The sequence below is a fragment of the Salvelinus fontinalis genome, chromosome 4, assembly GCF_029448725.1.
Source record: "Salvelinus fontinalis isolate EN_2023a chromosome 4, ASM2944872v1, whole genome shotgun sequence".
NCBI classification, from domain to species: domain Eukaryota; kingdom Metazoa; phylum Chordata; class Actinopteri; order Salmoniformes; family Salmonidae; genus Salvelinus; species Salvelinus fontinalis.
Genome location: NC_074668.1, coordinates 80,627,747 through 80,641,109, shown reverse-complemented (window position 1 = coordinate 80,641,109; position 13,363 = coordinate 80,627,747). Strand labels below are relative to the sequence as shown.

The window sequence follows — 13,363 nt, the reverse complement described above, 5'->3', positions numbered from 1 at the left end:
CACACACACACACACACACACACACACACACAAGACTAGATGAGTAACTGTTTTGGTCTTTGATTGCAGGATGGACTTTGATGACGAGGATGGGGAAGGACCAAGTAAATTTTCAAGGTGAGAAAAGTGAACGACGGCCCACTGATATTTCCATGTAATAAGTGTTCATTGTTCATTCCAGCTACCGTGTTCATTGTTATAACAAATAACTTTCTATGAGAAGCAGTCAAGTTCTAGACTTGAAGTTGTTGCTATGAGTGTTTATTATACAGAATTACATATTTTGTACAATCATTCCTTGTTGTCATCTTATTGCTATGGACATTCAATCACATTTACCAAACCCATTGTTTCATATTTTCAAGCGTTTTAACATTTTTGATCTGTTAAACGTTTTTTTGTCCTCAAAAGCAGCTTCAGCTGTCGTTCCACCAACAGGCATTCTCTCACGTGTTGTTTTTCTCCAAGTGTGGTTTTTCCTCTATTCTGTGTTCTCTCAGATTTATCCAGAGTTCTCTGGCAGCAGTGGTCTCTGTTAGTGGAGTGGAGACAATGCCCTCTGCTGGGGAGAAGATAAACTACAACAGCATGTTGTACATAATGAGAAACACACTTCGACTTTACTAACTCTCTCATTTTTAAATTGATGAGAAGAGCATACCAAGCAACCAGAGCCCATTGACCAAAAATACCACGTTGATAAATAGTGGGCTTTGTTGCAGACATCCAGCATGCCACAGCTTATTATAAAAAGTGTTTTCACACCTTCTGAAAGTCTCTTGTTACTCCATACCTTACCAGGCCACAGGAAGTCCTATTTTTCACGTTCTCTCCCCTGTCTAGTCCACTCTAGTGAGTCCTTCTTAGAGGCCAGAGAGTACCGATCCCATAGGGCTCTGGTCAAAAGTAGTGCACCACATAGGGAATAGTTAGCACTTTTACAGCCACTTAATACAACGCATGTCCATTTTCTGCTGTAACACCCATTACCTGTCCTGTGCATGTTGCTCTCATCAAAATATCTAGCCATTTTTAAAGCCCATAAATAGCATGTGCATCATTCTAATTCTACATGTGTTATCCCATATTCAGGCTACCGTGTTCAGGCTACCATGTTCAGGCTATGATTATCAGGCTACTACTGTGTTAGGGTGTGTCAGGCTACCCTCATCAGGCTACCGTGTTTAGACTACGGTTATCAGTCTACTGTGTTAAGCTACTGTTCTCAGGATACTGTGTTCAGGCTACTGTGTTAGTGTGGTCAGGCTACCGTGTATAGACTATGGTTATCAGTCTACTGTGTTAAGCTACTGTTCTCAGGATACTGTGTTCAGGCTACTGTGTTAGTGTGGTCAGGCTACCGTGTATAGACTATGGTTATCAGTCTACTGTGTTAGACTACTGTTCTCAGGCTACTGTGGTCAGGCTACCGTGTTTAGACTATGGTTATCAGTCTACTGTGTTAGACTACTGTTCTCAGGCTACTGTTCTCAGGCTACTGTGTTAGTGTGTGGTCAGGCTACTGTGTTCAGGCTACGGTTCTCAGGCTACTGTGTTCAGGCTACCGTGTTTAGACTACGGTTATCAGTCTACTGTTCTCAGGCTACTGTGTTCAGGCTACTGTGTTAGGGTGTGGTCAGGCTACCGTGGTCATGCTACTGTGTTCAGGTGTTTGCGTCTCAGTGAGTGGTGTCCCAGGTGTTACATGCTGTGTTTCTTCTCTGCTCCTCTCTCTAGGTATGATGATGATGATCAGATACCTGGTGATGATAAGGAGAGATATGCCAGGTAGGCCTGGGCTGCTAGAGCGCCACAGGATTTCACTGACTCACCCCACCTCCCAGGGCTTGACTAAAACACTTACCTAACGTTTACAGCGGTGTCAGGTTACACCCGCTCTTTTCACCAGTGAATAAAACACTACATGCATTTTTTTTAAACACTAACTGTTAAGCATGGATAAAAGGGATGTTTTTACAGTTGTCTTTCATTCCTTAATGGAACAGCCAAGCGCTGAGTGAATTTGACCCACAGAGCTGTGGAGACTTGGATAGAATACGGTCAAAAGGAAAGCCTGAATGCCCAGGGACTTTAAATGGAAAGCCTAAATTCTCAGGGATTTCAGATGGAAAGCCTGAATGCCCAGGGACTTTAAATGGAAAGCCTGAATGCCCAGGGATTTCAGATGGAAAGCCTAAATTCCCAGGGATTTCAGATGGAAAGCCTAAATTCCCAGGGATTTCAGATGGAAAGCCTAAATTCCCAGGGACTCCAGATGGAAAGCCTAAATGCCCAGGGACTTCATACCCCTGGACATTTACAGCAATGTTGATTAATGTGCAAGTCAAATTCAAGTAAATCATACCAATTCAAAAATCAATCAAAGCTCCCCTAATTTATATTAGTAACTCTGATTACAAACATAATTGTATTAATCTGATGTTTTATTCATCATTCATCTTCATAATGTATTTATGCCACCAGACCTCTGCTATGGAAATGAAGGTTGTGTCCCAAATGGCTTCCTATTCAGTTAGTGCTGACTCAAAAAGGGCTTGTATAGAAACCTCACCAATTCAATTAGTACGGACTCAAAAAGGGCTTGTATGGAAACCTCACCTATTTGGGACATTAGAAAAACAGTGCCTTCAGAATGTTTTCACACCCCTGGACTTTTTCCACATTTTGTTGCGTTACAGCCAGAATTTAAATTGATTCAATTTAGATGTTTTTGTCACTGTCCTACACACAATACCTCATAATGTCGAAGTGTTTACAAATGAATTACAAATGAAAATCTGAAATGTCTTGAGTCAATAAGTATTCACGCCCTTTGTTATGCAAGCCTAAATACGTTCAGGAGGAAAAATTTGTCACACGTTGTATGGACTCACTCTGTCTGCAATAATAGTTTAACATGATTTTGGAATGACTGCCTCTGTACCCCACACATACAATTTTCCGAGCCCTTAGTCGAGACATGAATTTCAAACACAGATTCAACCACAAAGACCACAGATGTTTTCCAATGCCTAGCAAAGAAGGGCATCTATTGGTATATGGGTAAAAAATAAAGTAGACATGGAATATTTCTTTGGGCCTGGTGGAGTTATTCATTACACTTTAGATGGTATATCAATACACCCAGTCACTACAAAGACACAGGCGTCCTTACTAACTCAGTTGCCAGAGAGGAAGGAAACCACTCACGGATTTCACCATGAGGCCAATGGTGATTTTAAAACTGTTAGTTTAAAACTGAGGATGGATCAAAAACATTGCAGTTACTCCACAATACTAACCTAATTGACAGAGTGAAAAGAAGGAAGCCTGTACAGAATACAAATATTCAAAAACATGCCTCCTGTTTTCAACAAAGGAAAGCAATTCACTTTGTGTCCTGCATACAAAGTGTAAAGTTTGGGGCAAATCCAATACAACACATTACTGAGTACCACTCCATATTTTCAAGCATAGTGGTGGCGGCATCATGTTATGGGTATGATTGTAATCGTTAAGGACTATGGAATTTTTCAGGATAAAAAAAACTGAACAGAGCTTAGCACAGCCAAAATCCTAGAGGGAAACCTAGTTAAGTCTCCTTTCCAACAGACACTGGGAGAGGAATTCACATTTCAGAAGGACAATAACCTAAAACACAAGGTCACAAGGCTTACTTGTCTAAGTAAGATATATTAGTGTTTTATTTGACACATTTTTTGAAAAACATGACCATTAAATTCATTTTAATCCCACTTTGTAACAACAAAATGTTGGAAAAGTCCAGGGGTGTGAATACTTTCTGAAGGCAATGTATGTTATTCACACATGACGTTCATGATCAAATAAATGAACATAGAATTTGAGGACCCGTCTAGCCGTAGCTCAGAGATTGTGTTCTGGTCTGCTGTGTTCTTTAATCCCTGTATGTTCTTTATGTCCTCAGAAGACAAACTCAAACGCTGAAAAGCAACTGAATAACTTCTCTTCTCCTAACTTCCCTTTAGTCTTCTCTAGTACAGAGTATTATGGTTCTTAGAGTACGTGCACGTACTCCTATCTCCAAGAATGGCTGACAATGAATTCAGTTTAAGTAAAAGTGTGTATCCAGCCATAGGTAGGTGTTGAACAACCAAGTTTGAAGTCGGTTCACTAGAGTTTACCTTACTGTATCAAACTAACATACTAAGCTTTTGACACCCAAAGTTCCAATTCAAACCAATGGAGGCGAATGATTTTGTAGGCAGCCCGTCCTGCCTAAGCACTGCTAGGGGAAACACTGGTATATGCAGATGGTTGTCACTGGATGCTCATGTTAGAAAAAACCTGCATTATCATGAAATCAGAATTGGGTTTAGGGTTATGGTGCATACACATCAATGTTAAAACAAATGCAAACACACACCAAATCAAAGACCCCTTCTGTCTGTTCCATACTTTTCACTGATTTGTGAATTTAAAGATAAGAAATTATGTTTACATTTATATCCTGTCCACCGTGACAACCACCACCCCCGGGTGTCTACAGCTCTGATCTGGAAGCGTGTGATAACCCCACCCCTGACAACCAGTGACGCCTATGTTGTCCCCCTATGTGTCTAAATCCTCCTCTCTGTTCCAGAGAGAACCACAGCGAGATAGAGCGGCGTCGCCGTAACAAGATGACCCAGTACATCACGGAGCTGTCGGACATGGTGCCCACCTGCAGCGCTCTGGCCCGCAAGCCAGACAAACTGACTATCCTCCGCATGGCTGTGTCCCACATGAAGTCCATGAGAGGGACCGGGAACACGTCCACTGACGGGGCGTACAAGCCCTCGTTCCTGACCGAACAGGTATTATAGGTGGGGGTGACGATGGCCGCGTTCCAGGCTGACTACATTGCAGACAACTACCAGATCTCACAAGGTGTTTAAACTAACTGCATCGTATGATATCGTAATCTGATAACCCAACTGTCGATGAAATGGCACACGACCATTGGTTGATGCCATGCAATGGCTGCAATGTAGTCGGCCTGGAACACGACCAATGTGTGTGTGTTTTGTGGGTGGGTTGGTCATGGGGGCTGATGTGCGCGTATCTGTGTGTGTGTGCGTTTTGCGTGTGTGTGTGTCTGTGTGAGTAATTTAGCAGGGTCTACAAACCCTCCTCCTCAGCAAACAGGTAATAATAAAGCAACTTTATTTGTATAGCACATTTCATACAGAGACCGCAACTCAAGGTGCTGTACATAATAAAATAGTAATAATAGTCATTAAAAAGTAAACAATAAAAAGACAAAGTAACATAAAGGCAATAAAAGCAGCATAATATGATCAAAATGAATACAAACACATAGGAATTAGAGATGAAAAAAGAGTACATAAATAAACTAGTACAAAGCCAAACTGAAAAGGTGAGTCTATGAACTGGTTTTGTTCTGTTCTCTTTGACTCTGCATTTGGGTTCTGTACGTTGGGGTCTGCACATCTGTGCAGCTCTACAAATGATATCCGCTGACACAATTTCCTGTCAGCATATTGATCTTATCAATTTGAAATAAATAAAGCTTTTGCAGGCTGTCTGTCATGTCCCCTGCTTCTGCCCTTGGCGTGTGTGTCTGTTTGTCCCGGATTTTCACCAATGGTATGTCAATCAATACTGTATATCCCTCATCTTTACTGTGACGTGTGTTTCTGCTCTGCCGTCACACACGTGTGTGTGTTCTGTTTCTCTTTTCTCCTCACGTCTAATAGGAGTTGAAGCACCTCATCTTGGAGGCGGCCGACGGCTTCCTGTTTGTGGTCGCCGCGGAGACGGGACGCGTGATCTACGTGTCTGACTCGGTGACGCCGGTGCTCAACCACCCGCAGTCGGAGTGGTTTGGCAGCACGCTGTATGAGCAGGTGCATCCTGACGACGTGGACAAGCTGCGGGAACAGCTCAGCACCTCAGAGAATTCCATGACAGGTAGGAATACTGCTGTACACATTGATATTCCCTAGTGAAAGCTATGTTGGTTCGCAATACTGTTCAGGAATACTGCTATTCCGTTGACTAGAACTCCATGTCAGAGGTAGGAATGTTGATTGGGAATGCTGCTTAGGAATGCTGCAGTTTCCCAAGCTAGAACTCCACGACAGGTAGGAATATTGGTTCTCTATACCGTTCAGGAATAACACTGTTCACATAGCTAGAAGTTCTTGCACGTGTCCTTGCCAACCAACTGCTACCCCTGTCTGAGGAAGTACTCCCAGAATCGCAGTGTGGCTTCCGCCGATCCAGAGGTACTGCAGATATGATCTTCGAAGCACGCCAGCTACAAGAGAAGTGGCGGGGACAAGGCCGGTGAAAAAGCTACACATCAGTAAAGAGCGCTGTCTGCTGATAGAATGCCCCGTTTGTGAATTCTCATCTGAGTGGAGAAGTGCAACTGACGCACAAAAATAGTCTGATGCCAAGCAGAAAATATTTTTGGGGATCTGCGTTTACAAAATGCAGCAAGAGATTTCTTACGTGTTTTATTATTTTTTCCTTCGTGAAAAATGGAAGAATTCTGCGTTAACGCAACCCTTGAGTTTAACTTGCTAGTTAAGTAAGTTACTGAATTAATACGATGACGGGCCATCATGTTGTGTAAGCTTTCTGTTTGAGAAGTCAAAGCCCTTTGGATTAGTTAGCAGTGGCAGCTGTACAGATATCTTTTGATTTCCTTGCTTTTGTCTCCTCTCCGTTCTCGTCCCGAGCAACTCCAGACAGACACAGCGTGTACACATGCTGCTTCAGAGCAGACAAAACTTTGTTAATTTGTACATTGTCTCTCGTTCACATTTGTTTGTAAATGTCCAAACTCACAAAACATTACATTCGGTAGCTCCTACCTATATATGTAGGTAGGATGGGGGGCGGCAGGCAGGTAGCCTACAAGGTAAACAAGGTAAAAATCTGTCGTTCTGCCCTTGAACAAGGCAGTTAAACCACTGTTCCCCGGTAGGCCGTCATTGTAAATAAGAATTTTGTTAAATCGGGGCTCCCGAGTGGCGCAGCGGTCCCTGGATCCAGGCTGCATCACATGCGGCCGTCATTGGGAGTCCCATAGGGCGGTGCACAATTGGCCCAGCGTCGTCTGGGTTTTGCCGGGGTAGGCCGTCATTGTAAATAAGAATTTGTTCTTAACTGACACGCCTGGTTAAATAAATTAACTTTATGAGCTGGATTGTCTGTCTTTGCAAGTTTGTTTATTTTCGCTCTTTTGCGCTCGTTAGCATATTTAGCTAACAGCCTCCAGGGAAATGCACTTTTACTTGTGATAATTTTGTTAGCATTCAGGTAACGGATGCCCAATGGTCTTTTTTTTGGCACCCCCTTATGCACTAAGCCGGTAATACCGTAAACCCCGGAATGAGAGAAGGACGGTATGATATGAAAATCTAGAAACCGCCCAACCGTACTACACACACAGCACGGCCCCTGCTAGAGCGTCACCTCTCTCTACCTCCGCTCCCTTACGCTTTATCTGCTTGAGTTAATAAAGTAGCTTAAAAATGTACTTTTCTGCTGCTTCCCTCACTCGGTTGGACCGAGCCGACCAGGTCAATACGGAACGGGTCTAGTTGTCCTTGGGTCCGTTCGGAATGGGTCTCCTATTTTAAAATATGCATATATGCATATCTGTTCCAGATTGGAAAGCCCCAGGTCCATTTCGGAACGGGTTCAACTTTTTAAACCTGTGAAGGCCTCCACGCCACACTTCTGGCGAACACTAAAATACAGCTGCCCTGACAAGTTCATCGGAATACTGGTCTACAAAGCTGTTGTCCTTCCCACATTGCTAGATGGAGCGCATGGACCACCTACAGTAGATACCTGAAAGCACTGGAACAACACCTCCAAAGATCCTCACGAAAAATCCTGAGGATCAGTTGCAAGGACAGGCACACCAACACCAGCGTCCTGGAAGAGGCCAACATAAACAGCATCACCACTACTACACGGAGTGTACAAAACATTAGGAACACCTTCCTAATATTGAGTTGCATCCCCTTTTGCCCTCCGAATAGCTTCTATTTGTCGGGGCATGGACTCTACAAGGTGTCGAAAGCATTCCACAGGGAAGCTGGCCCATGTTGAATGCTTCCCGCAGTTGTGTCAAGTTGGCTGGATGTCCTTACTGTGGTGGATAATTTTTGATACACGGGAAACTGTTGAACGTGAAAGACCCAGCAGGATTGCAGTTCTTAACACACTCAAAGCAGTGTGCCTGGCACCTACTACCATACCCCATTCAAAAGCAAATGTTTTGTCTTAAAACCTCTTTGGGCTAGGGGGCAGTATTTTCACATCCGGATGAAAAGCGCGCCCAAAGTAAACTGCCTGTTACTCAGGCCCAGAAGCTAGGATATGCATATAATTGGGAGATTTGGATAGAAAACACTCAAGTTTCTAAAACTGTTAAAATAATGTCTGTGAGTATAACAGAACTGAAATGGCAGGCGAAACCCCGAGGACAAACCACCCCCCCCCCCCAAAAAAAAATAAATCCTACCACTGTTTTCAATAGCTGTCACTTTTATTATAAGGCGAAATCCTCCCCAATTGCAGTTCCTAGGGCTTCCACTAGAGTTTCAGCCTGGTTTTTGCAAAAATTAGGTAGAAGTTGTAGTTTTTCTAAGTGGCTCCCATTTTGGCTGTAGTGTTTCCATGCGCATGGACGAGAGCGCGTTCTTTTTTTAATCTCCGGTAAAGACAATAACGATTTTCCATCTTAAATTGTATAGTTTATTTACGTATTAGGGTACCTAAGGTTTGATTATAAACATTGTTTGACTTGTTTGGATAAGTCTATTAGTAACGTTTGGGATTCATTTTGTATGCATTTTGATGGAGGGAAACCGGTGGGTTATTGACTGAAGCGCGCCAGCTAAACTGAGTTTTATGGATATAAAGAAGGACTTTATCGAACAAAAGGACAATTTGTAATGTAACTGGGACCTTTTGGAGTGCCAACAGAAGAAGTTCTTCAAAGGTAAGGCATATATTATATCGCTATTTCTGACTTTCGTGTCGCAACTGCCTGGTTGAAAAATGATTTGTCATGCATTTGTATGCGGGGCGCTGTCCTCAGACAATCGCATGGTGAGCTTTCGACGTAAAGCCATTTTGAAATCTGACACAGCGGCTGGATTAACAAGAAGTTAAGTTTTATTTTGATGTATTACATGTATATTTTCATGAAAGTTAAATATTTATAATACTGTAGTTTGAATTTGGTGCTCTGCAATTTCACCGGATTTCACCTAGCCGTAACATTAAATGTTTTGTCTTGCCCATTCACCCTCTGAATGGTACACATACACAATCCATCTCAATTGTCTCAAGGTTTAAAAATCCTTCTTTAAACTGTCTCCTCCCCTCCATCTACACTGATTTGAAGTGGATTTAACAAGTGAGATCATAGCTTTCACCTAGATTCGCCTAGTCAGTGTATGTCTTGGAAAGAGCAGGTGTTCCTAATGTTTTGTACACTCAGTGTATAATACAGCACCAACTCTGAAGGACTTCCATATCACCCAGATGCCCAACTCACGCCTCCCGAAGTAGCTGATGCACTCCCAGTTGAAGGAAGATTAGTGAGCCACTAGCGGGCAAAATAAATGCTACAAATACAACATAAAAACAAACCTTAAGAAGTTCCACATCACCTTCAACAAACAGACACAACTGGGAGGAAACCGCGCTAAACAGACACAACTGGGAGGAAACCATGCTAAACAGACACAACTGGGAGGAAACCGCGCTAAACAGACACAACTGGGAGGAAACCGCACTACACAGACACAACTGGGAGGAAACCGCCCTAAACAGACACAACTGGGAGGAAACCACACTAAACAGACACAACTGGGAGGAAACCATGCTAAACAGACACAACTGGGAGGAAACCGCCCTAAACAGACACAACTGGGAGGAAACCATGCTAAACAGACACAACTGGGAGGAAACCATGCTAAACAGACACAACTGGGAGGAAACCGCTAAACAGACACAACTGGGAGGAAACCGCTAAACAGACACAACTGGGAGGAAACCACACTAAACAGACACAACTGGGAGGAAACCGCCCTAAACAGACACAACTGGGAGGAAACCGCCCTAAACAGACACAACTGGGAGGAAACCGCTAAACAGACACAACTGGGAGGAAACCGCCCTAAACAGACACAACTGGGAGGAAACCGCGCTAAACAGACACAACTGGGAGGAAACCGCGCTAAACAGACACAACTGGGAGGAAACCGCCCTAAACAGACACAACTGGGAGGAAACCACACTAAACAGACACAACTGGGAGGAAACCGCTAAACAGACACAACTGGGAGGAAACCGCACTAAACAGACACAACTGGGAGGAAACCGCACTAAACAGACACAACTGGGAGGAAACCGCACTAAACAGACACAACTGGGAGGAAACCGCACTAAACAGACACAACTGGGAGGAAACCGCACTAAACAGACACAACTGGGAGGAAACCGCACTAAACAGACACAACTGGGAGGAAACCGCACTAAACAGACACAACTGGGAGGAAACCATGCTAAACAGACACAACTGGGAGGAAACCACACTAAACAGACACAACTGGGAGGAAACCACACTAAACAGACACAACTGGGAGGAAACCACACTAAACAGACACAACTGGGAGGAAACCACGCTAAACAGACACAACTGGGAGGAAACCACGCTAAACAGACACAACTGGGAGGAAACCATGCTAAACAGACACAACTGGGAGGAAACCGCGATACACAGACACAACTGGGAGGAAACCGCACTAAACAGACACAACTGGGAGGAAACCACACTAAACAGACACAACTGGGAGGAAACCACACTAAACAGACACAACTGGGAGGAAACCGCGATACACAGACACAACTGGGAGGAAACCGCGCTAAACAGACACAACTGGGAGGAAACCACGCTAAACAGACACAACTGGGAGGAAACCGCGCTAAACAGACACAACTGGGAGGAAACCGCACTAAACAGACACAACTGGGAGGAAACCGCACTAAACAGACACAACTGGGAGGAAACCGCACTAAACAGACACAACTGGGAGGAAACCGCGCTAAACAGACACAACTGGGAGGAAACCGCACTAAACAGACACAACTGGGAGGAAACCGCACTAAACAGACACAACTGGGAGGAAACCGCACTAAACAGACACAACTGGGAGGAAACCGCACTAAACAGACACAACTAGGAGGAAACCGCTAAACAGACACAACTGGGAGGAAACCACACTAAACAGACACAACTGGGAGGAAACCGCACTAAACAGACACAACTGGGAGGAAACCGCACTAAACAGACACAACTGGGAGGAAACCGCACTAAACAGACACAACTGGGAGGAAACCGCTAAACAGACACAACTGGGAGGAAACCGCACTAAACAGACACAACTAGGAGGAAACCGCACTAAACAGACACAACTAGGAGGAAACCGCTAAACAGACACAACTGGGAGGAAACCATGCTAAACAGACACAACTGGGAGGAAACCGCCCTAAACAGACACAACTGGGAGGAAACCGCACTAAACAGACACAACTGGGAGGAAACCGCACTAAACAGACACAACTGGGAGGAAACCGCACTAAACAGACACAACTGGGAGGAAACCACACTAAACAGACACAACTGGGAGGAAACCGCGATACACAGACACAACTGGGAGGAAACCGCGCTAAACAGACACAACTGGGAGGAAACCACGCTAAACAGACACAACTGGGAGGAAACCGCGCTAAACAGACACAACTGGGAGGAAACCGCACTAAACAGACACAACTGGGAGGAAACCGCACTAAACAGACACAACTGGGAGGAAACCGCACTAAACAGACACAACTGGGAGGAAACCGCGCTAAACAGACACAACTGGGAGGAAACCGCACTAAACAGACACAACTGGGAGGAAACCGCACTAAACAGACACAACTGGGAGGAAACCGCACTAAACAGACACAACTAGGAGGAAACCGCTAAACAGACACAACTGGGAGGAAACCACACTAAACAGACACAACTGGGAGGAAACCGCACTAAACAGACACAACTGGGAGGAAACCGCACTAAACAGACACAACTAGGAGGAAACCGCTAAACAGACACAACTGGGAGGAAACCGCACTAAACAGACACAACTAGGAGGAAACCGCACTAAACAGACACAACTAGGAGGAAACCGCTAAACAGACACAACTGGGAGGAAACCATGCTAAACAGACACAACTGGGAGGAAACCGCCCTAAACAGACACAACTGGGAGGAAACCGCACTAAACAGACACAACTGGGAGGAAACCGCACTAAACAGACACAACTGGGAGGAAACCGCACTAAACAGACACAACTGGGAGGAAACCGCACTAAACAGACACAACTGGGAGGAAACCAAGCTAAACAGACACAACTGGGAGGAAACCACGCTAAACAGACACAACTGGGAGGAAACCGCACTAAACAGACACAACTGGGAGGAAACCACACTAAACAGACACAACTGGGAGGAAACCGCACTAAACAGACACAACTGGGAGGAAACCGCACTAAACAGACACAACTGGGAGGAAACCGCACTAAACAGACACAACTGGGAGGAAACCGCGATACACAGACACAACTGGGAGGAAACCGCGCTAAACAGACACAACTGGGAGGAAACCACACTAAACAGACACAACTGGGAGGAAACCGCACTAAACAGACACAACTGGGAGGAAACCGCACTAAACAGACACAACTGGGAGGAAACCGCGATACACAGACACAACTGGGAGGAAACCGCGCTAAACAGACACAACTGGGAGGAAACCACACTAAACAGACACAACTGGGAGGAAACCGCCCTAAACAGACACAACTGGGAGGAAACCGCCCTAAACAGACACAACTGGGAGGAAACCATGCTAAACAGACACAACTGGGAGGAAACCACGCTAAACAGACACAACTGGGAGGAAACCACGCTAAACAGACACAACTGGGAGGAAACCACGCTAAACAGACACAACTGGGAGGAAACCATGCTAAACAGACACAACTGGGAGGAAACCACGCTAAACAGACACAACTGGGAGGAAACCATGCTAAACAGACACAACTGGGAGGAAACCACGCTAAACAGACACAACTGGGAGGAAACCACGCTAAACAGACACAACTGGGAGGAAACCACACTAAACAGACACAACTGGGAGGAAACCGCCCTAAACAGACACAACTGGGAGGAAACCGCACTAAACAGACACAACTGGGAGGAAACCGCACTAAACAGACACAACTGGGAGGAAACCGCACTAAA

At 44.7% G+C, this 13,363-nt stretch overlaps 1 protein-coding gene across 9 annotated transcripts in view; it reads left to right on the top strand.

Moving 5' to 3' along the window:
* LOC129854501 (aryl hydrocarbon receptor nuclear translocator 2-like) overlaps positions 1 to 13,363 on the top strand; it is a 64,579-nt gene that overhangs the window by 9,612 nt on the left and 41,604 nt on the right. For 3 of the 9 annotated variants that reach the window (XM_055921611.1, XM_055921609.1, XM_055921618.1), the window contains 5 exons: positions 70 to 117; positions 1,738 to 1,788; positions 4,622 to 4,835; positions 5,134 to 5,166; positions 5,739 to 5,952. In XM_055921611.1, coding sequence (XP_055777586.1) covers positions 70 to 117; positions 1,738 to 1,788; positions 4,622 to 4,835; positions 5,134 to 5,166; positions 5,739 to 5,952 — 560 coding nt within the window. The remainder of the gene's footprint in view (positions 1 to 69; positions 118 to 1,737; positions 1,789 to 4,621; positions 4,836 to 5,133; positions 5,167 to 5,738; positions 5,953 to 13,363) is intronic. The other 6 variants (XM_055921613.1, XM_055921610.1, XM_055921616.1 and 3 more) reach the window with 6 other exon arrangements.